Genomic DNA, 24,892 nt, shown 5'->3' on the forward strand with positions numbered 1-24,892 from the left:
AGCGTCTCACGTTATCTAATGAAGGACGCTTTTATGTTTCTGGATTTATTTTAGTTAAATAGATTTTTTGAATATAGTATGATAAATACTTTTTACCCCTCTTTAATGACAAAAGCCAAATTATTGTTATATAATGCTCATTTTAATTGATTGCATATACGTTATGATTTAATCCTGCGCACGCTTATGCATGTGCTGATTATTGCCTTAACATTTAAAGCCCTCTCGAAAACAAATCCTGTTTTATTAATACATTAATATTAATATTTATTATCTTTGTTCAAGGTTTTTAGGTAAGCGATTAAAATATCGTGTCATATTAATAATAAAAAACTACATACAAATTATTGACAGCATTTTTTTTCCAGTAAATTTTAATAAAGGTAATATTTGTATAGTACACTGTACATTTGAGTCATAAGTACAACTGGTGAGTAAAATCTAGTTAGTTTCACGATACTAAAATAACGAACAAATGTTAAATAATATACAATGGTTAATACAATTTTCATCTATTACTTATACGTACTTTGTATTTGTTATTTATTATTTGTATTTTGTTAATAAACTGAAAAGTAAAAATCACGTAGATCATTATATCGTTTTAAGTTATTGTGACAATTCTTATTGATGATTTCTAATAATAAAATTATTAATAATTTTAACTACCTATTTTAACTGTTCACCGTTCACTGCATTTTTTTATGTATTTACTATGCATAACTTGTTATAATTTTTTTTTAATTTTAGACCTAATAAGAACAAGTGTTCTTGACAATATTGATTAAAATTTGAAACTTAATACGCATGTTATTTACTAGGACAAGTTCATTATTAATTATTACTATTTTTAATTCTGGTATTTTAACAGTATATCTATAGTAGCAGTCAGCAGTAGAGAAAGTAGTAGGGTAATAATTAGTGTGAATGACAACCATAATATCTATAGTGTTCCTTGACCCAGGTTACAGTCCTACTTGACATGCATATTAATCCTAATAGCTAGTGACTTGAATATTGGGTGCTTATAGTGCTAATTGAGCCAATGACTGCGTTTTACGTTTGCATTAATTTGCAATTAAATTGTAGGTATATCCGTATATGGTATTGTACCATATTATATATTTTGTACTGGGTAAATAGTATAATAACATGATACTAGAAAAATATAAGAAGCATATGAATCTCATTAAGAATGCCATTGCCGTTTTTATATTACAATATCATGAAAAACTGATTCATTTATAATGTAGTCATTAAGTTAGAATATTAAGCGAAGAACGAATACTACAATATTATAACAACGGTTGATATTTTAAAACTCACTGTAGTTTGAACACGCCCTGACATCTAGTAAAAAAACACTTGACTACTATTTCAAATATGTATTACTAGAGTTTAAACTTAAAGAGTTTATTGTAGTTGAGAGAAAAATAAAATGTATAATTTAGCATTCAAACGTTTGTACATACATTTTTTAATTAAAAATTTAATGAAATAAATGGCTGTCACTTGTTTGGACATTTGTGGGTATGAAGCGATCTCAAGTTGCTTAATAAAATAAACAATCGGGTCACATTAAATCCTTGAAATTACACATTGGACAGTTACTAATAACCTTTGTACTAGGTCGGACCGGTTTTTAATAACATTGGTGATAAGATAAAACTATTTACTTGATTAAAATGTGAACTTCGTTTTATTTTAAGACTAATAGAAATAATTTTAATAGATTATGACTGAATAGTTAGATGTTGATCAGAAACATTTTTGTTATAAATTATATTTTTGGGCGTATGTCGTGATAATAATATGTCTGTAGACATTTTTCACAATACGCTCAATAAAACGGATTAATTTAACAATATACTTAGTTTTTATAACCAAAAATTGTAATTAGTACTCGGTAGACAGTAGGTTTTTCGATTCCAAGATACTGACTTAAAGTGTTTATTTTTTCAAAATGTTACTTAATTAAAAATAAAATTACAAGTACAATACTGGTTTTTATTTTCACGTAACACTTATTAGGTGTAAATTAAATTGTATTTATAACATTATTATTATTAAATAAGTACATAAATGTTTGAAGGTAAACTTAACAACGTTTGTTAGTTAATATTTTAAATCCCAGCATACTATTTAAACATTAACTAAAAAATAAATAAATTGTAATAATAATTAAGCTAACATGATGATGATAATAATAAATTAAAATGAGACAATGAATATAATGTAAAATATAATTTTTAAATACAGTTCTAACTATTAAGTAACACAAAATTAAACGTATTGAGGGAAATATAATTCAGTCAGTAATTATGAATTGCACTTAATGATGAGTTGTGTTATTTAAACATATGATTTAACCTAAAAGCCCGAATTTAAGTAACTTTAACTTTAATAATTTTAACATCAAGAAGTTGTCCGGATCTCCTATGGAAGGAATATCGTCTCTTTTCCTGGGGTCTGTCGGATCCGAGTCAATTGGAAGCGATGAAACGAGTACCACCGCAAGTAATAAACAACACAAAATCTGTAAAAATTAAATATATTTATACATTATTCTTTGAACCTAATCATTTAAAATCTTTTAATCGCAAGTAATTATTAAAAGCGCCTTTGTAACAAATAAAATAAACAATTAATTTCTCTGATATTTTGAAGTTGATATTAAGTTATATTTAATACAGTTTTATTCCAGTTAAGTAATAGGTTATATTAGTTAAAATTAGTAATAATGTATTAAAAGTAAAATACTCAAATCTATACCTATTGAAACGAATAATATATTTATTAATTTATTATATAATTTAATACATAAATTACATTTCTTTTACCAGGGTCGGCGAGTTTAAATTTTGCAACACAAACGTAATTTCATTGTCTTTCGTTGCTTTTATAAGCTATAATTTATATATACATATTTATTTATTTATTTAGTTGTTGACACTGACATGTAAACCCATACCATAATATATCTGTTTCAAATCTTGTTCATGTTTGATACCCATAAAGAAACGTACTCACGTATAACCCCTATGGCTTATGCATTGATTTTATAACGTAACTATTTTGTATAATACTTTTATGAACACAGGACAATAATTTTCAACGACCTACATGACGAGTTATTGATAAAACATTAAACGGTTTACCCAAATTACATTTTACAGCGTTTCCCAAAAATAAAAGGTATATTTCTCTCGGCTTTCTATCTTAATACGTTAGAAAATACTTGACTACTTTCATATAATTCTAGGGCCATAGCAGTATTAACACAATAATTTATTTTTTGTCGAGACATAACAAAATAAGAGGCTTTTATAGCAGTAAAAGCACAAAAAATAAATTTAAAAAACAATTAGCATATTATAATACTAAAATGCTAATTAATTAGCCTTTCTGTTAACTCAAAACTATATTCATGTGACTTTAAATGTTTGCTATTCTACCTGTAACTTGATATATTATGAAATATTTTTAGGGACCCAATAAAACTATTATTTATTAACCCTCTTGAGAATCTAATATCAATTAATACCGTACTAGGTTAATCTACCAGACATTTAGCACATAGTCCAGATGCTTATTGTAAAACCAAAATATAACGTTTAAAACTTATTAGATTAAATAATTACAACTAATAATACTACTATTACCATTTTATTGTAAGTTGATTATTTAAAATGTCTGGACTAATTTGTATTATGCTAAGCGGTTTAATACATGTGTTGTAAACTTGCTCTAACTTTTTTTTAAAAAATAATTATTCTATTTAATATTATTAAAATATCATCTGTACTTGTATAATAAAATAATAAATTAGTAAATTCTAAATAGCAAGATCGAGTAATATAATAAATGGCATTTTTTCAATTTGAACGTACCCAAAAATCGTTTAAAATTATGTGAGCTACTTCAGTTTAATTAAAACTTATAAGTATCATATCATCCTGTACAATGATTAAAATTTCTAGAAATATCTCGAATCCAATCGATTATTAAAATACATTATAATAAATAATGATAAGACAATTTTATTTTAATAGGTAAAATTGCATTTTATCTTTTATGTACATAACATCTTATAATTAAATTTAATTACAAATATAGTGGTTGTTATTAATACGGATTATGGATTATATTAATATAAGTTGTTATTGCCCATTGACGACTATCTATTTGTTTTATGACCCGTGGTTCTAACTACTACTTACCCACTAACCGTAGTCCATAACATAATATATTATTTATGAATTTACTATCACGTTTAAAAAGAAATTAAGTGAGTACTTTTTTGAAAATATATTGCTTAGTTCAACAACAACAGTATGATGACTTTAATAAGTATTTTTTTTAAATATGACACTATATAATACTAATATACTATAATTATATAGTGCTCTATGTTCCTTTTCAAAAATAATTTGGTTGTTAATCGTACTTTGAAGATTACTCAAAATTTTAATTTTTCTATGTTACTTTTGTGCAATTTTTATAACTGTTAAGTATTCAATAATGAGTTTTGTAAAAAACATATTATATAGACTTTTACTAAGAGCTTTACAATTTTAACACCACGAAAAAAAATGTTATTATTCTAATTGTTGTAGTTAAGTCAATTGACTTAAATGCCAAATTAAAAACGTATAATAAAATAAAAATATAATGTAATTTAGTATATTAAAAAACATTAAGTACTTATAAATTATCCAAATAATTAGATGCCTTAAAATTTCTTTAGTTCTAATTTATAATTTTTTTAAATTAATTTTAAAATTATGTATCTTAAATTATAAAATTAAATTTGGAAATGTTTTAAATTCTATTATATATTATGAATAAATCGATTAGTATTTTGATTTTTGTAAAATTTAGTTAAGAATGTAAAAGTACTTACCATTGCCTTGTACGTCATATCGGTAGGTAGAGTCAACTGTTTTGTTATCTTGTATAAAATTCACAAGTAACTCCTCTCAGTCGGGATACCGGTACGGAAAGAAGTCGTGATTCGATACATACAATCACTTTTATAGGCGCACATCCAATACTCCAGAGTCCAGTATATTCCATATGCCTTTATACCAGGCGACCTTCCCAGTTCCCGCGACGGCCAGTCATTTTCTTTATAATATAATATACTAAATACATATTTAATACCCCACATGAATGAAGAACAGTTATTACTGCTACCTCATAACGAATATCCAATTGTTTTCAATCAAATTAACTAACTAGAAATGAAGAACCAGTTCTAGGTAGTTAATTTGATTTTTATATTAATAGTATTCGAAAATAGAAGTATTTAATAATTGTTAGACTAATAAATAAGACTAATTATAGTACTTAATATTTTTTATAAATTAAGTTTTATTTTATTTATATAAATATAAGTAAAATATTTTTTTTTTGTATTAATATAATTCAGTATGATTAACCAACAGTCTCATATTGAAAAATTTTCTCGAGAATTGAAAGCTAAGTAATCACTTTCTGACATTATAATTTAATCGTCTTGACTCCGTACTCACTAAGCTGATTTAATAAATTTCCAACATTCCAATTGAAGTTTTATTTTCAACGGAAATCGTATTCATAAATTGTTTTGTTTTATGACCTTTATAATAAGGAGATATTATGTTTTTAAGATTAATCCTATAATTGAAATTATTTGGTAAGCAAATATAGTTTTTCAATTAATGTTACGTTATTAAGTAGTTCAAAGAGGGATTTTTAAACTGTGCTAGTAAAATATTGATGACCTTTTAGTTGCTAGATCAATAATAACATTCATGCATGTTTATCAGACAATTTAATTTTAGTTGGTACTTTAAAGTCCTCATATTTTCTATAATAAAAGAATTATTTTAATTTTATGATAAATGTATATATATATATGTGTGTGTGTGTGTGTAATTGTATATGTGTATGTATTATTTATCATATATTATAATTAGCTTGAATTTATTTAGTAGCACCTACAGTTTATAGCACCTTTTAAGTTAAATTAACTTTAAGTTTAATTTTACTAGTTATTTTATAAATAATGTGATTATATGCAAAAAAATAAATTCTAGGAAAATTAACAAAAATTTAGATTAAATCGACAAAATGTTTGTTGCTAACGAGTCAATAAAATATTAATTAGTGATACCAACATTTCGTTAGTTTAACAAAATTATAGTTAGTTAAATCAGCCGTTTGTTAAATTTGATCGGCGGGTTCGTTAGTTTTAATCATATGTTTGTTGAATTAACGAAGTATATTTTGTAAAATCAATAAGTTATTATTTAAATTAACAAAAAAAGTTTGCTAAAAGTAATTAACAAGCCGATTTTGTTTGATTTACCTAACTTTCACCATTTAATTTCGTTCTATGTATAAATATGCAACACGTACTGAGTTTAAATGCAGTGATTAAAACATTTTGAAATTCAATTGTTTTTAAAAAAGATTTACTAAATCAAACAGTTCTTTATTGTTCTTTTATTGTTAGACTGATAAATAACACGGCCGTTAGGAAGATAAAACACTAGCACTATTTGGAAATTTTTAAAATATGTTTAAGTTTCAAAACGTTTTAATCGCTTCACATATAAACGTATTTATAGTTTACAACTTACAAGCCATTTTGTACGTAAGGACTTCCTTTTAATTTGTAATAGGTAAGCAATATTATTGACAATGACAATTAGTATTAAGGTGTATCTTTCTATAATATGTGTATACAATCGTTCTAGGTTCGCATCCTAATGAGTTCTCAACACTCGTTTACACAGGTATGTAGTTTACGGCATGCACGTCCCATAAACTAGGCTAATGTGCTAATGGATCCGATTATCGAATACCTACTTATTGAATAGCAAGCCATGGACATTTAAAATTAGCGAGTAATGTCCATTACGTTTAATTAGATTTATATTACGTTTAATTTGTACCTAAATGACTATGCTAAAAATATTCACAAAATCAAACATAAAAAAAATCAATCGAATTATTAAAAAAAAAACACTAGACGAATTAAAACAGATAACGTTGTTAATGGAGCATAAATAATACATCTATTTTTATTTTAGTCATGATAATATGAACGATTTAATTAGTATGAAAATTATCGCTAATTGCCAGTTGTCATTAAGTCTTGACAATTGTTAAGCTCGTAATAAAGATCCAAAACACTTCACAATAATTTCCATAGATTTAATATATTATATTAGCCATCACATATACATTTCTATTTGGTAAGTTAACACCATGTAATGTTAATAAAATATAAATTAATTGATCGTGTCACTAAACAGTATGGGTAAACCATAATCAAATCTTAACCTACGATTTACCATAGTACGTGGTAAATAGGGTAACATAGTATTAACAGTAGTAATGATTTAGGGTTATTTTAGAGGTAAATAGGTTTAAATATTATTGAAAATATTAATATTGCATATTTTTTGAATCAAAATTTGTTTGGTATTAGTTTTAGGGATTTTTTGTGTAAAGCTTTTCCGTTAAGTGTAAAAGGAGAGTTTGTCAACTGTAGAAACAATTGAAGTTTTGAAATGCATTCTTGACCTAATCGAGAGTCAACCTTTATGAAAACCTGCAAAATTGGTCCATTCATGATTTTGGCACAAGGGCGACAATATCATAAATAGATACCTCATTATTCAGTTTAAAAAAAGTTTATTCAATTTAAATCCATTGTAATTATTTTTATTTTTATTCGTACACCATCATCTAATATCATAAAGTATAAACCATGACGTTTTTTAAAAATGATATGAATAATATAATTATATAATATGCTATATATTGATTTTTTACTACCTCTATTAATCTTATTTAAAAAACAAGTTAGTCTCAAAAGACAATTGTAAAACGATTGTTAATAGAAAAATTCAGAGCATTTTGCACGGGCTGATGACGTTTATTAAGTTATCATTAAATGCCAGGTAGATAGTGTCCATACCGGCAATATAAACCTTGGGAGAGATTTTATTAAGATTTTATCGAATTTTCTTTTAAATAAATATAAATTATTTTTAGAATTTAAATTTTATCTAATTGTGTAATTCATAACGAAGGGTAAGGAAGAATGCCTTGAGTTGATAACATTGTAATACTAATAAAATGTACTAAAAACTAAATGCAAATATTGTTGTTCAACAAGTAATAAGAATATTTGTATGTTTTTAAACGTTTAAAAATTCAAGGTTAATGCGAATAAAATTTTGAATTTTTGCTGGTTGCAATACTGTTTGTATAACCGAGTGATTCTTAAGTAGCATATCACAATATAACTCTTATTTCTCACTTCCCAACTAGTTATTAATATTTACATTTTAATTGATCAACGTGACCAGTTTGATACATAACTGACCAGCATATACATTATTAAACATGGTAAAATTGACAAACTGGAATTACAATTGAAACTGTTTAATATAAACTTTGCCCTTTTACTATAAAATAATACACTCTACGTGTTTCGGCAATAATGTTGTCATCTTCAGCGCTAACGACAGACTGAGTCAGTTAACTCAGTCTGTTTAAATATTAATTTCTTTGTTATAACTATCGTTAAATGAATAGTTACAAATCGAAATACACAATGATCTATACTCTTGAAAATATATAGTAATAGTACACAGATAACACATAATAATTAATAAACAACGATCATAAAAAATGTCATTACAATTTAAATATTTTGTTTTATTGAATTATAGTTAAAAACATTTTTTCGAGATCTGTTAACGTAGGTAACAATTATGCGTGAGGTAAAATTTATATTATTGATTACTACTGATATTAGTTTTATTTGTGCTAGAAACCCATTAATTTAACAGTTAACTGTTTTGAGATTTCGAATTGTTTGTCAATTTTAAAAGTAACCACTAACTATAGTTTCTTCAATTTGCAAATAAAATCTACTCTATTTTGTAGTGTGCAAGTATAAAAATGAAATATTTGGCACAAAAAAAATAACATTACGCTTTGAACAAGTAATTATAGGTTAATAAAATAATCAAAAAGTCTTTCTTTAAACAAATTTATTCGGTTATTAAGCATATGATATTATTTTCAGGGCAGTTTTAGTGTGTTCGTCTACAACGAAAATCCTAGTCAACGATCGGCGGTTTAGATCATTTGCATCCGATCACAGGCATGTCCTTGACACAGGGCGCATCTGTGCAACGAGGCGGCGGTCATTCAAGTTCATGACACGTAAACTGCTGAGTGCAACAAATGCACGTGCTTGTATCTCATTGGCGTTTTAACTCATATTGGATTTTCTACGGGAATGCAACTTCTCGTCGTAATTATAGAGACCACTGAATGATTCGCCTAGAGGTTTCGTAATAACAAGTTATTCTGTGCGTTTTGAAAGATTTATGAAGGAGCACTGTCCCTTTTATGGACAGTTTACATCCATGTACGTCGTAAATCAAACGGATTTTTCAACAATATTTGTATACGCGCATAAGAATATTGACATAAAATATACAGTCAGTATTGGCAGTGGAAAATTGTGTTTTTATATTTTGCTAGAACCACTCAAGCCAAAAAAGAATTCCCTCCCCCTAAATAGTATGATCATAATAATTATGTAGAGACATTTTATAAAATTACAATTTTTACGATCGAGATCAGATTTCAATAATAATTTATTTTCACATTGAAGGTTTGTAGTTCAACTAAATGAGACCAGAAGGGAATTTAGATTTGGCTGATCACAGGCCATACAGCTAGTTACAGATGTTGGCTAATCAGTTTCTAAATTACTATTAAACTGTAAATTGTATTACAAACTATAACTACTCCAATACTATAATTATTCTTTAACCATTTTAAACAATAAAACTTTTTTTTTTAAGGCAAACTTATTAATTTATGTATTCAATTGTCATATTACATGGTAAAAAACAGACATAAATTAAAACCAGTAATAAATAGATAATGTTATATAATATGTACCATTAATTAATAATAAAAATATATAAATATTATGTTAGAACAGTTTTATTATAATTTTTAGTTTTTCTCCGACAGCAAAATTTGTTTGTGTTCAAATTTTATTAGTACATCTCAGATTTACCTACAGGCTGATTTTTATATTATATTGTTAGTCTCTGTTCACCTGAACACTGCCTCGCAACAACTCCAAACACATACTGACAGTTTAAAAAGTGGCGAGTCAGAGTTAACAAAAGCAAGTTACTACACAACACTTTTACACTGCGACAGAAAACACACCCCAAATCTCTATTAACGACAACCGAATATCAACAATAACTGAAGCAAAAGACCTAGGCCTCACTTTAGGCAGACGCCTTACCTGGTCAGATCATATTCATACTAAAAAAATGTCCCTTAGCCAACGGCTTAGAGCTCTTTACCAGCTAATGTTCTAAAGCTAATACAATCACTAAACTAATATATAAATCACTTTTAAAACCAATGTGGACATACGGAGTAGAATATGGGAACTGTTAAAAAAGCAAATGTTAATATAATCCAAACATTTCAATCTAAAATACTCCGTCTAATCCTTCAAGCTCTTTCATGTGCCTCCAACGAAACAATTCACAACGACCTACGTCGTATTATCAACAGTCAAAGAAACAGTAATACTTCACTACAAAATATTATATTATTATTATTATTTTATTATTATTTTTTTTTTTACCTAAAAACAATCTTAACACCCTTATTAGTTCACTACGCATTTAGTCATAACAATTTTGGTACTTAAATATTACTTTGTGACAACCATGGTTTTTATAAAGAATAAAGATTCTTATTTTAATAAACACACATCAAAATTCAAAACAATAAAGTTAATACCTTCAAATATCAAGATTGTCCTAATATTGAGTGTGTTGTCTACTAATTAAATGTATTACTCCACGAGAAAACCTTAAAATAAGCCGAGAAACCTTAGAATCGATTTTAGCTGTTTTTGATAGTAAACATATCATTGACGTTAAACACAGTTAGTATAAATAATATAAATGCAATTAATTTATATGGTTCCGAAGAATAGAAAATTAACTATTAGCAACGATACTATATTAATGGTACTAAAGGCGGGGTGCAATTTTGCTAAAAAGTGGGGGTAATATTTAAAATACTAAAGTAAATCGAATTGAGGATTATATACTTATATTTTTCTAACAAGTAAATGACTAAAACAAATTGTATAATTTTGTTCCCTAAGGTTTAATCAACTTTTCTAGGCGGTTGCATAAGTTTGTGTTGCACGATCTATATACAAGTATTAAATATGTACCTATCCTATACTCTATACTTATATTTATTATCCGTAGCCTACAGCATACCATGCATATTGCATTCTCATTTATGTTCTCGGAATCGTATAGGTACTATCTTAAGGCCAAGGACATAGTGTGTGATTTGAACCTTCCCCCGAATACAAATCATTACAGAATACAGTATAGCCTAAAATATAAAAAATAAGTAATAGAACTTAACAAATTGATCATTTATACAATTATTACAAGTACTACCAGGTTAAAAGTATAAACAGGTACTGCAACAGATGTATTTTGTTCTTATTATTAACTTACATGGTCTACGCTACAAAATGTTAAAATTAGTATTTTATATCTTTAAGTCCCTTACAAACCCTTTTTTTTAAATCCCTAATTAAGTCAATTTATGTTTTGTTATAGTTGATAATTAAAGAGTATAGATGATGAAAAATGATAAATTGTATATTAATATTTGAAATTTTAACACTAGCTGACATGGACAGTGGACAGATAAAATATAATTTATATTCGTGTTAATTTATTTAATTATTCATATTTTGTTGCCATTATTATTATTTTGTTTTACTTTAGTTTTTAGTGACTACATTATATATAGAAATAAAAGTTCAAGGCCTTTTAACCATCTTATTAACATACTCAAGACTATTTTTTTGAGGTTTGGCATTTTAATGTGGACGGTGGACCACGTGTCTGGTATCATCTTCTGACTGTTTTAAACACAACGTGTATTTCATAATATAGGCATTATATTAGTTTAAAATTATAGCCTCAGGTCTTTAAAGATTATTATAGAACATGGTACTTATCTTTATATAATGGTTTTATTTCAAGACTAATCAGTCAAGGCATATCAGTCATAAAAACACTGTTTAATTACTTTAAAAAAAAAATGTTTTTTTAAATTATTATTAATGTCATAAATTACAAATAATAAATATAATTAAACAGTATTTGCATATAATACGATTAAAACATACATTAATTAAGTTGGTTATAACTAATTAATATTCACCCAGTAGTTTTTTGATTTTATCGTGCAATTCCAGATAAAAATTTGTCGAAATTAAATCTTCGTCAATTGAAATTTTTGAAGGGAACTTTAATAATCAATATTCGAATAAAAAAAAAACTAATAACATTTTTTATAGGATGTTGGGGAGTTGATTAATTTCAACATCTTTTATTTTGGTAAATAGTGTGATATGTACCGCGTAATGACACAGTAAAGACTTTTTTTTGTTTTTACAGTATAATAAGAATAATATTTTATTTTTAGTTAGTTTAATCGCTGTACAACTTTCTATAAAAAAAATCAAAGTATTTAAACTCTAATATACATAACATAACCTTCTTATCTATCTATTTCCAAAACGCTTACATGTTTATTTATGTTATATTATGTTGAAATAAATTTTAATAGGTACTAAAACTCGTTGTTTTATTTTTAAAAACCCACTATATTAGGTTGTATAATAAAACTCGCATTTAAATGACTAAGTTTGATTTATTTATACTGCACATAATACAAGTTATGACCATACAAATATACAATAATTACTTGCATACTTAAACAACCCTGCAGGGTTGTTTAGTATTATTTAAATTACTACTAATAATATTAATGCTACGCAATTAGACTTATGTATAGAGTGTACATAGTGATTTGTTTTGACGGATTATATAATATAGACGATTTCAAATAAATGTTTAAAGAACATTGCCTTGACAAACATCGCTTTACTGTGTACCTAGGTATTAAAAAGAGCAACGTTCGGTTATTTCCAATAGTGATTATACAATAAAATTTGATGAAAATTGAAGGTGCTATAAACGGGAACGGGTTTTTCTTGTGTTAGAAGTAGTCTTTTTCTTTGGATTTTCGATTATAACGATGGATTATAATAAATCAATTAATCGTTAAACGTATAGGTCATCCGAGTTAGATTTTCTAATATTATTAATTATTATGTTAATATGTACATTTAAAGACCTCGTTTCGTTTTATTCACCTATCGTACTTACGAATAGTCACGGCATCCGTACGAAGTGCATTGATATGTTTACTGCTCTTGTTTATAAAAATCAATAAATACCTTTTATACAAAGAACAATTAATTATGTTTTTTTTTGTTCAACAGCCGGCGACGTATTTATATTTAATGTTCATAAATACTCCTATTTTGAAATCTAACTTAAAAATCAATAAAAAATAATTAACTTTAAATTGAATACTATTCAACAGCTATCAACTGAATAGTTAAAACAGTAAATTTAAATTTCAAACTCGAATACGTGTAAACAAATGAGTTTTTTGGTATTAATTAAATACAATGTAAATGGTAATTAAATAATATAAAATATTAATAACGTTAAATAGTAATTTATCTGAAGTAAAAACTTACATGACCTATTGACAAATTACAGTTATAGATTATTCAATATAAATTAATTATACGATAGGCTGCGAACTTCAACGTAAATAGTTATGTTTTATTAAATTTTTTATACGTAAATGTTACGTAAATTCAACTTACGTAAACATAAATAACTTAGTCCAAATAATAATACTAAGTAGTATTTAATTTTCAAGACATCTGTCTATAAACAGCTATAGACGGTATGTATAGTTTATAAAACAAAATAAAGTAGCACAATTAGATAATATGTAGCTAATATAATTTTTAAGAATGTTGTACCTATAAAATAAGGTTTATAGCTTATAGACCTTTTAAATATCGGTTGTAATCATTATTGAGCAACAAATACAATAATAAAAATAATTATTGTTTTGATCTGTTTATGAAATGTTTATAGCTTTAATTTTTTACTAAAACTTAACATTAAGCTAAACATTTTAAACGTTCATATTACTATAGGAAAGAAGGATCTATTTTGATATTTCATTTTTTTTTTTACTTTTACAACGCAAAATAGATTATCTATATTTGTACAAAGTTGTTTTAATTTTTTACCACTATTGATGCCTTCAAAATGTCAGGAAAAATTCAAATATTTTTTCAAAACTTAAATCGGAGTATTCTTAGGAATAGTTTCGTTTGAAGTAAAATTAGTAGTTTTTTACCAAAAATACGCAGGTGTAGAAGCTCCTTAACGATAAAATAAAATATCAGTACAGATAAAATATTGAATTCATGGATTAGCCATTATAATAATTATTATTATAAACTAACGTGTATGTGCAATTAAATCCGTCAGATATTATTTCATGATTAACACACAACAGACGCAGGGTTTATCCTGACGTGGAACTCCAACTTTGTCTTGTGTTTGCGGGCAAACTTCTTAACTTCTTCTGCTACTATAGGTAATAATAAAAAAAATATATATAATACAATATAATTGTTATAGAATTTGTATAATTTTAAAAATTTTAAATTATTGTTATACTCACTGAAAACTATGTTATGTCGCAAAACAATTAGTGTCATTCGCAACTCCCTGTATTTTTTATAATGTTTAAAATGTTTAAAATGTATAACTTTTTATTTTTTTATTAAACCCGAATTATAACACAATCTGTAAACAATTTTTCTAATTAAGTAGTAGAGCTATGGTGTTACTTCATGAATTTATAACTATTTAATTTATTAAATGGTTATTTGTTTTTTGTTATATGCCATAAACATACTAGAAGTGAGAACGCCTGATGTCTACAGCTTATGCAATATAACATACATAATACATATTATGATATATATAATTAACGACATTGTTTTCATATCCGGTTATTAAAAAAAAAGTACAAAATGTTAATGAATTCTCTAATAGTACTAGAAAATTAGGAAGCTAATGAGAAGTTATCGTTATCTTCACGGCAACATATTACAGAAAGCCAATAGCGAAATGTTATAGACTAGGAAAAGTGTTAACTTTTTACAAAATACATTTATGCCAGATATAGGTATTATGATATAATATTTTTTATTAAAATCGAAAAACATCCCTTTATGGTACATGATTTCATACAGCAGTTATCGTAGCTCAATAATAATAAAAAACTTGAGCAATCATTATTAACATTATTAACATCATTATACTAATAGAATATTCTTGTATTAGTTTATCAATTAATCAAAAACGTAAGTAGAAATTTGGGGTTTATTTTAAAATATATTAAGATTAATAATAAAATATATTATGTAAGTTTACAGTTAGACCAAAAGAATAAATTGTCTCAAAAAGTCTATCACCGTGTTCACACATTTAAATTATGTTTTTTTCCCCTATCCTAATCTTTAAATTTTAAAATATGAGTAGTGGCGCAATAGCTTTATAATTGTATGGGGAGGGGGGAGGGAGCTTAGTCCTTTGCAGAATACAAAAACTTAATCGTAGGGTACAATGAAATTGAAAAATAATATATAACAATGAAGAAAATTAGTTAAGAACTTGAAGATCAGACACCATAATGACATTATTATGATAATGTCTTGAAAAAAATATTCATACTCTTCATTACCGTGTCTGTATTTATTAATAAAGTACTCAAAAGTTTATTGACAAAATTTGAGCGCCAACAATTTGAATAATAATAAAACTACCTACTTAAGTTTTCTTAAACGAAATACAGTTTAGAGCTGTCAACTGCTCGATTTAGGTTAGAATATTTTGTACTTCGTACTCATGGACAGCCGCGGTGCCGCCGCTTTTGGCGGACAAAAATAATTGAATGTAGCCGCCAACCGACGGTGTTCATAACCTCTTTGACAAAAACCAGTGGTGACGGCGCACGACCGGTCGCCGTCGGCTTTCGGTCGTAGACACTAGACAGCTGCCGTCGTATTGTTGTTTGGCCGTGTCCCGCGAACGGGTCAGCCTGGCCATTTTGGATTTCCGACAAACCAACGTCGACGGCCCGGTCGCATAGTATACGGTATACACACACACTCATACAGTGTATACACATTGCACATTATATTATAGTGAACGCTCGCGCGCACGCACGCACGCATTGTTCCGCCGTCGACCGCGACTCCTCCGTGTGTACGGTATTTTTAGTTGATTACCGAAAAACAAAGTATACGAATTATTATTATTTTCCTTTTAGATCTTCCGCCGGGGACTCGTCGTGAGAAGTCGAAACACGCTTTGGAACGTCCCCGCTCTGCCGACCGATCACATAAACGTCAGACGTACACGCGCTATAAAAAAAAAAAACCCGCACACCGCAAGTCTCGCGTACCCGACATCGCCGCCGTTCGACTCAACAGCAGTTCGTGTCGTCGTTGCCGTTTATTATCAACAAAAAAAAAATAACTCGAACCGCCGTCACCGCCCAACAACAGCAAAGGTTTTTTTTAAATAATTCGCTATCCTACGCCGATCATGCCAACAGCGTTGTTATACAGCTGAGCCGCCGCCGCCGTCGTCGGAAAATGTTATAGCAGGTACCTACGTGGGCTTAGAACATATTATAATATAATAATAACAACGCATACTTGGATATTGTGCACATGATACATTACTAATGTATACACGCGTACGTTGCGTATAGTTTTACCTACCTTTGTAATATCAATTTTTTTTTTTTTTTTAAATGTTTTTCGATTTTGATGCGCTAAGGTGTCGGAGGTAGTAGTATCTATTATCAACGTTGTCGCGGGTCATTAAGCGCTTCCCCCGACGGCCAAACTGTACGAATCGTCAAAACACGGGTCTCAATCTCTGCCGCCGCCCGCTGTTTTTTTGCTCGCACACACCACACACGGTACAAGTAAAATCATGTCGTCGTCCTGACATATCGCGACCATCGTAAACGTGCCGCCCCCGTGGGCCTTCTATGCGACACCAACCGCTCTTTGCCCGCCGTTGGCCCTCGGTCCATCACTTGTACCCCTCGTGTTTTATAACTGCATCTTCCCCGGACTTCCGCCGCCGCGGTCGCCGCCTGCACGGCCGTTTTTCTAGTATCAAAGGTAAACACGCCGAACGAAATGCTTATAATATTATGCCTTTAGGAACCGAGTGGTTATCATCTCTAATTATCTGAAATCAATTCGTACGAGAGTACATCACACTTCTCGACGACAAACTGTACAAAACCAATATTTCTACGTAGGAACAATATTATTTTTCTTCTTTTTACATGTCACATCGTCTTGCGATTAATATTTACGATGTGTGAACTTGTCTACAAGAACATGCTGTTATCATGTTCGTCGGTAAAACACGAATGTTCGATGTAATAATATTTTCATTTTGTGTGTTTGTTCATAGATACCAACTGCTTCTTGAGTGCGACCGGAACAAAGTTTCGGAAAGTTGTAAACGATCAAACGACCACTGTTAGGTATATTAGTCAAATGGCGCTGCCGAGCCGAGCGCGAGTTTATGCCGATGTTAATTCTCATAAACCTAGAGAATACTGGGATTATGAATCGTACACTGTTGAGTGGGGGTAAGTGTATTCTGTGTTTTCTTCAGTGCAAAAATACACTCTTTACTTACTATTCATGTTAAATAGTAAAACCGGTTTTAACTGTTAAATTTATTACTCGTGTTAAGTTGTATTTGAGTTTCAATTTATTATTTAGGCAACAAGATGATTACCAGTTAGTAAGAAAACTTGGTAGAGGCAAGTACAGTGAAGTTTTTGAAGCAATTGACGTAACCAATAGTGAAAAATGTGTTGTGAAAATATTAAAGGTATGAAGTACAATTTTTGCTTTGAATATAATTGATGAGGTAATTCGTCTGTGTTAATTTAATCTTGCAGCCAGTAAAGAAAAAGAAAATCAAAAGAGAGATAAAAATTCTTGAAAACTTGAGAGGAGGTACCAATATTATATCGCTGCAAGCAGTGGTTAAAGATCCTGTATCTCGAACACCTGCTCTTATTTTTGAGCATGTTAATAACATGGATTTTAAACAACTTTACCAGACTTTGAATGACTATGATATTAGATTTTATCTCTACGAGTTGCTCAAGGTATGTTACTAATCAATTTACTTTTTATGGAAGGTTTAACTAATAGAAAGTGACCCATTAAAGTTTTAAAAAATAGTAGTTTATTATTTATTAAAAAAAAAAGCAATCTGAAAAATAAACATTATCAGATAAGCATTGATTTAAACTATAAATTACTCATGCTGAGTTTTCTTTTATGAATTATATCTACTGTATTATAACAGAAATTAAAGATTGAAGATGATGGGGGAAAATACAGAGTTATTGCTTGCTAAATTTAGAAAACATTTCAAGTGTATTATGCTAAACATTAATTTATATGTACCTTATCTTTAAAAAAAAAAGTTATACTATAATTTTTTATTGTTTTACAATGATACTGCTAAAGTTATTGCTGTGAGTAGTACAACTGTTATTATACTTAAATTTAATTAATATGGAAGAAACTTTCGACTCGCTCCCCTCTTTTAATCTAAGCTGAACCTAATGGAGACTTCTATATTGCAAACAAAGTAAAACTGTATACACCAATTGCATCTAATGATGATGATGATTTTGTAATACCCGATGTTAAATAAATGTTACCAGATATATTGTTCAATATTTTATTATGATATTCAATTGGAGATAATTAATATACTTCTAATGTCATGTTTTAATATTATTATTTTTTTTTTAATCTAGGCATTAGATTATTGTCATAGTATGGGCATCATGCACCGTGATGTAAAGCCTCACAATGTCATGATTGACCACGAAAACAGAAAATTGCGCCTTATTGATTGGGGTTTAGCAGAGTTTTATCATCCTGGTCAAGAATACAATGTCCGAGTAGCTTCCAGATATTTTAAGGGTCCCGAATTACTCGCTGATTATCAGGTATCTATAATATGTATAACTACAAATTAGTTTTCGTAAAATACAAAATGAATGGTTATAATCTTATAATTAGGGTTTATGCTTTAGATATTAAAATATGAATTATTCACCTAACATTTTAAAAAAAACGTCTATACCTAGGTAATTATGTATACAATGTAATAGTATTATATTACAAAATATACTTATTATATCGTACCAAATTATATATTAAGAACCTTAAATTTTTAATATGTACAGAATACTATTAATTTTTTTTATATTTTTATTTATTGTTATTTAACACTTTGTGACGTTAAATACATTTAGTGAATATTAGTTTATTATTATGGCTTATAGAGAGATTCACTCTATGAAAAATTGTTCTATCTGGCTAGAGTTTAATATATTGTAATTAATAGAACTAGTGGATATAATATTTTTTATGAACTAAAAAAAAGTTCAATAATCTCATGTTTTATATTAAATTATTATTATTCCTAGATGTATGATTACTCATTGGATATGTGGTCACTGGGTTGCATGTTAGCCAGTATGATTTTCCGAAAAGAACCGTTCTTCCACGGTCATGACAATTACGATCAACTTGTACGTATTGCTAAGGTTCTTGGAACAGAAGAACTTTTTGAATATTTAGATAAGTATCATGTGGAACTGGATCCAAGGTTTTCAGATATTTTGGGAAGGTAACATATGCAATATTAAACGCTTTATCTTTTGTGCATTTTTATGAGAAATTTTGTATTTAAATAACTAATGATGTTTGTTTTGTCTATTAGACATTCAAGAAAGCGATGGGAACGTTTTGTGCATAGTGAAAACCAACATCTTGTCACTCCAGAGGCTTTGGATTTCTTAGATAAACTTTTACGTTACGATCATTTTGAGCGGTTGACTGCCAGAGAAGCGATGGATCATCCATATTTCTGTAAGTTTTTATATGTTAATGTTTGAGAGTGTTTTTGTAATTTTTTCTTAATGGGAATGAAGAAAACTGTTACGTTGATGTTTTTGTTATTTTTGAAACTTTGGAATTCTAACTTTGGGGTTATTGAGTCTCATTGTTTCAAGATAAACGAACACTAATGATTTTTGTATAAAGTTTTCAAGCTGACCTATATTAAACATTTTTTTTAATTATAAATATTTGTATGGTATACAAAGATACTAAAATAAGAAGAGTTTTTTTATTGCTTTAAATTTAATTATAATATAATATATTTTAGTCATCATCATTCATCATGAGTTTAATGGGCCATGAAGGCCCTACATTTTTATCATGGGATGGTTTCTTGACAAATTTGACATTTTGGACTAGTTATCTGTCTGTCACCAGAAAGGGGGTATGGTGGCCCTTTTTTACCAGATGATTTCTCGTCTGGCAAACGGAGCGCTTGAGACCGAGTGTCGAACCAGTAAGATTAGTGCCAAACACGCTTGACCACTCCTCTTGATATATTTGAATAGTTAATGTAATTCATTTGCTATGAGGATAATTATTAAAAAAATATTAGTTGATAACGTTAGACACAATTAATTATAATTTTAGTAAGTTTATACATTTTTTTTATATCCTTTTTTTAATAGTTAATGATTTTTATTTCAGATCCTGTAGTAAAAGAACAGTCACGAATTAACTTGGGCGCGTCATCAGTATCTCCAACACCAATTACAGGTACTTCAGCTGTTTTAACATATGCCTAACACTCATAACAGTTTCATACAAATAACATACCTCAAATTACTTATTAATGTTCACATATTATATGTTTATAAATATCCCTCTAAATAAAACAGTGTTGTATCTTTCTTAATGTATAAAATGTTGATTATAATATATAATTACCAATTCAATGGCCCAATAATAACAATAATAGTAATAAATATATTTTTACCGAAAATAAAAAGCCCGTTGATTAGCAGCAATACATAGTTATATTGTGTAAAATTACTCGAAAAAGAAACTGTCGGATCACGTGAAAAGATTTTACACTTAAACTTTTTGGTAGAATATTTTCAACTGAAATCATCCTTAATTTATTGATGTTAAAGAATTGTGAGAAACTGTTAAACCTGTGTCACGTTTATTCGTTATAAGTGTTAATTATAAATGAGACTGTAAGTATTTCCTTATTAACTTTTATATTTAATACTATAAATAAACTCTGATAAAAATGTATTACATTTTATTTTATATTAAACTCTTGAAAGTACAAAAACATTCTAAGGTATTATCATACGTGTAATAGCAGAGCAGTTGTTTCAACGTTAATTATTGAAGCAGTAGTTTGATAACTCCTGGCATTATTTAAAAAAAAAAATCAATACATAGTATACTTATAAAAATATGATGTCTACAATGTGTGTTCAATGTGAAGATTTTAATTTCTGTATAAACATTCCATTATGATGAGTTTTGTTAGTGTAATCTTATCTTTAACTGTTAAATAAAAAAAAACCTTATTTGTATATTTTCATGGGCATTTTTCTGGTGAAAAATACATTTATTTCACTTGCGAACTTTATTGCTAAAATTTGATGTAATTTGAAATAACATGTATAGAAATATATCCCAAGTATAATAATATTATACTTGGGTATATATTATAGTATATGCTATTACAACAATAGTAATGAATTCATTTGTCAACTTTGACTTTTGAACATACTCATAATTACATAACTGGTGATCTATAGAATAATTTTGCACCCTAATTAAATTTGGCTATTTATTCAATTTAAGAAGTAAAAATAATTCTATGCTCTGCATAATGACGTTAAGCTAAAAAGTAAATTAAAAATATTTCATTTCAAACAATCTGTATTTAATACCTGTGTCAATTGTTATGGGAAAATATGAATTTATATATGATGATCAGAAACACTTAATATATTTTTTTTTTAAGTTATAAATGTTGGACATTGATAGCATAACCTCAGGCTATTATAACATCTGGTGGCAACGAGGCTCACTGCTTAAAATGTTTAGGGGCCTTCATGGTATTATAATTATCAAAAAAATGCATCTAATAATCAAAGTTTTAGCCATGCAAGGTTTGGGATTTATTTTTTTTTATGTTCCTATATCTTGTGGAGGGAATGAGAAAGTTTCCAACAAAAATATTTTTAAGCCTTTCTTGCATTAAGCATCAAAAATTAAGTATTTTTCTTTTTAACGATTCTGCAAACATAAAATGTTCTTTTAGGTAAAAAAAAAAAAATTATTCAATTTAGTCCAATAGTATTAGGGAAAATGTTCCTTATAAATTTCCAGTTACGCATGCAAAATGTCCTCGGTGCCTTGATAATGTCCCTTCATTAAATAAACAGTTTTGTGATAGAGTATGTTTAGTTTTACTGTGTGATAGAACCATAATAATAAATGAAGATCGTGTTAAACACATACCCACTGACAAAAAACGATATGAGTATACAAATTTTGTTTAAAAAATTATTTACATTTTATTGTCTTTCTGGATGAACAAAGTTAAGCATACATACCTATTGATACAGTTACTATTGGTAGATGGTTTATGTTAAATTTAACAAACAATTCAACAAGTTTTTAATAACTATTATGGATAATGGTAAAAACTTACAATTATGAAATTTGTGTACAATGTCAGGTTCAGTAATAATTATTATATAATAGTATTATAATTCACCATTTAATATTTTACTATACAGTTATAGTTTTTTTTTAAATATTTGTAACATTGATGATTGTTGTATAGTTTAACTAAGTTTGATTAGAGGTGTAAACGTTTTTGTTAAATTTGATAAATATGTTCATTAAAAACAATTATTTGTTAATAACTAGGAATAAAAAAAATATAATTAAATAAACATATATAAATAAATTGAGCATCTGCAACAATTTTTTTTATTAACCTATTAACGCCCTTAACTGTTTTTTTATGTGATTTTTGAGTCCCGAAAGGGACCACCAGGCGTTAATGGATTAAGTATATTGTGTATTTTAAAAATTTGTTTGTCTATTAAGTTCTCGTTTTAAATTTTAAAAGATTTTTCCCATACTAGCCTTTTAAATACTAAACAACGAGTCATAAATTTAGTTGGGTAAATTATACATTGAATTACAATTTAAAACTCTAGATATATACTATTTGGGAAATATTTATTTGTAATAAAAGTTATTGAAAAAATGTAAGTGCTTTCATAATAACTAGTGTCAATTATTTATGGCATAATAATCATAATAATCAACTTTATGCTGTTATGGATAATATGTATATAATAACTATATTGTGTATGTTGTAAAATATATTAGTAAATATTATTTATTTTAGCAGGCGGAAATGGCATAACTTCACCGAATGCTGTTGGTGTTCTCCAGTGAGAGTTCCTCAATGAGACATTGCTGCTTTTTTTGCTTTTGGACAAAATTAATTAAAAATATATATATTTAATTAAAAAATAGAAATCAACACCTTTATCTCAGGAATATCACACTCAAAAAAAAAAAAAAAACAATTTTGTTTTATTTTTTATTTTTTACTTGTATTATTTCTATTAAAAAAAAAGGTTATTATTTAATGTTTAGGTCTTTTGTGTATAAATTGATAATATTTTTCTTACTAAAACCGTGAAGAATACTAAATGTTTCTTGTACATAGTACTCTTACCTCCATTCCCCCATCTCCCAAAAAAAAAAAAAATCAACCATACAAATTAAAATAATGACGGGAATTCGAATTTTTTTTTTGATTATGTATAAATTTGGCAGAGATTAACAATTCGAAATGATTAAGTCAACCATTTCTCCTGCTCTTCTATGTAATTTATTTATATAACACTATGTGTTTGTTGCCTTGTTACATTAAAAATATATACATTACAAATTTATATATTTTACAAATGAATAATGTAAATAATTATGATTATAACAATAAATTACGTTTAAAAAAAGATAAAAGAAAGGATTACAAATCAAATACCTTTAGTTTTTTTTTTTTTTAAGTAGTTAAACAAAATGTTTTATACTCATATTTAATATGTATATTGTTAAAAGAAAAATTATGAGTAATATCGAAAATTGATTTAAGAACTGCTAACAAGATCTTTAATATTATTTCAGTGTCGGTATGAACTATGTAGCTTTTTGTCGCCTCCGATAAATTGAAATCGAAATTTTTCTGTTCTGTTTAATAGGTTATTACCATTATTAATATTATTATTATTATTACTTTTATTATCTTTTTGTTATTTTTAAAAGTAAAATTGTATAAAATAGTTTTACGTGTAATAGCACGTGAATATATGTATACATTATTTATATTTATTTTTTTGACATCCTGCATTGAAGGGAGTAATCATCATGAAACAGTGATTTAATATTCTGGATGTTTTAAAATACAATAATATTACATGGTGGTGCATTACATTAGAATATTTTTTATTTAACATTTTCTTTATTTACAATCTATACAAAATATGTATAATCAGCAAGTCAGCAAGACACAGTGACAATAATATAAGAATAGGAAGGCTCTAGGCGGTGTCACCTGACCGGAATAAACATACTGGAATATATAACATTTATCTAATGAATGTATATTATCATTAATCAATTATTTATTTGACTGCTATGGACTGCTAAGTACCTACACTGTTTACCTATCTAGTAAAATTAAATACTACATATTATAATCTAGCTTATAAGTTGTGAAAATCAATCGCGCATCCTTCCAAGTCGCATTTTGCATTCCGACAAAAAATTGTTGCTTGTAAATTAAATAGTAAATACTTTTACTATAAAATTGTA

General features: G+C 27.4%; 1 protein-coding gene across 4 annotated transcripts; it reads left to right on the forward strand.

Moving 5' to 3' along the window:
• The first annotated feature begins 16,252 nt into the window (after positions 1-16,252).
• Positions 16,253-24,506, forward strand: LOC126845648 (casein kinase II subunit alpha). Of its 4 annotated transcripts, none has more exons than XM_050584437.1 (9): positions 16,253-16,708; positions 17,538-17,718; positions 17,855-17,966; positions 18,037-18,249; positions 18,913-19,107; positions 19,591-19,793; positions 19,887-20,035; positions 20,714-20,782; positions 23,418-24,506. In XM_050584437.1, exons 2-9 carry the CDS (start codon positions 17,624-17,626, stop codon positions 23,465-23,467), a joined length of 1,086 nt encoding a protein of 361 aa, XP_050440394.1. In that variant the 5' UTR covers positions 16,253-16,708; positions 17,538-17,623; the 3' UTR covers positions 23,468-24,506. The 4 variants fall into 4 exon arrangements, with proteins under 4 accessions (XP_050440394.1, XP_050440393.1, XP_050440392.1 ...); XM_050584436.1 differs by lacking the exon at positions 16,253-16,708 and adding an exon at positions 16,926-17,236 and having other exon boundaries at positions 23,421-24,506; XM_050584435.1 differs by lacking the exon at positions 16,253-16,708 and adding an exon at positions 16,928-17,236.
• The last annotated feature ends 386 nt before the right edge of the window (positions 24,507-24,892 follow it).

The sequence above is a fragment of the Adelges cooleyi genome, unplaced genomic scaffold, assembly GCF_023614345.1.
Source record: "Adelges cooleyi isolate 19-005CV unplaced genomic scaffold, UGA_ACOO_1.1 ACOO_flye_CR_arks_rails_tigmint_CR_PRNA_8, whole genome shotgun sequence".
Taxonomy (NCBI): domain Eukaryota; kingdom Metazoa; phylum Arthropoda; class Insecta; order Hemiptera; family Adelgidae; genus Adelges; species Adelges cooleyi.

Excerpts from the sequence above, each read along its gene's own strand:
- LOC126845648 (XM_050584435.1), top strand. The coding sequence starts at position 17,101 with ATGCGACACCAACCGCTCTTTGCCCGCCGTTGGCCCTCGGTCCATCAC. Across the intron at positions 17,719-17,854 it reads TCGTACACTGTTGAGTGGGG|GCAACAAGATGATTACCAGT; the intron begins GTAAGTGTATTC and ends TTTATTATTTAG. Across the intron at positions 20,036-20,713 it reads GATGGATCATCCATATTTCT|ATCCTGTAGTAAAAGAACAG; the intron begins GTAAGTTTTTAT and ends TTTTTATTTCAG.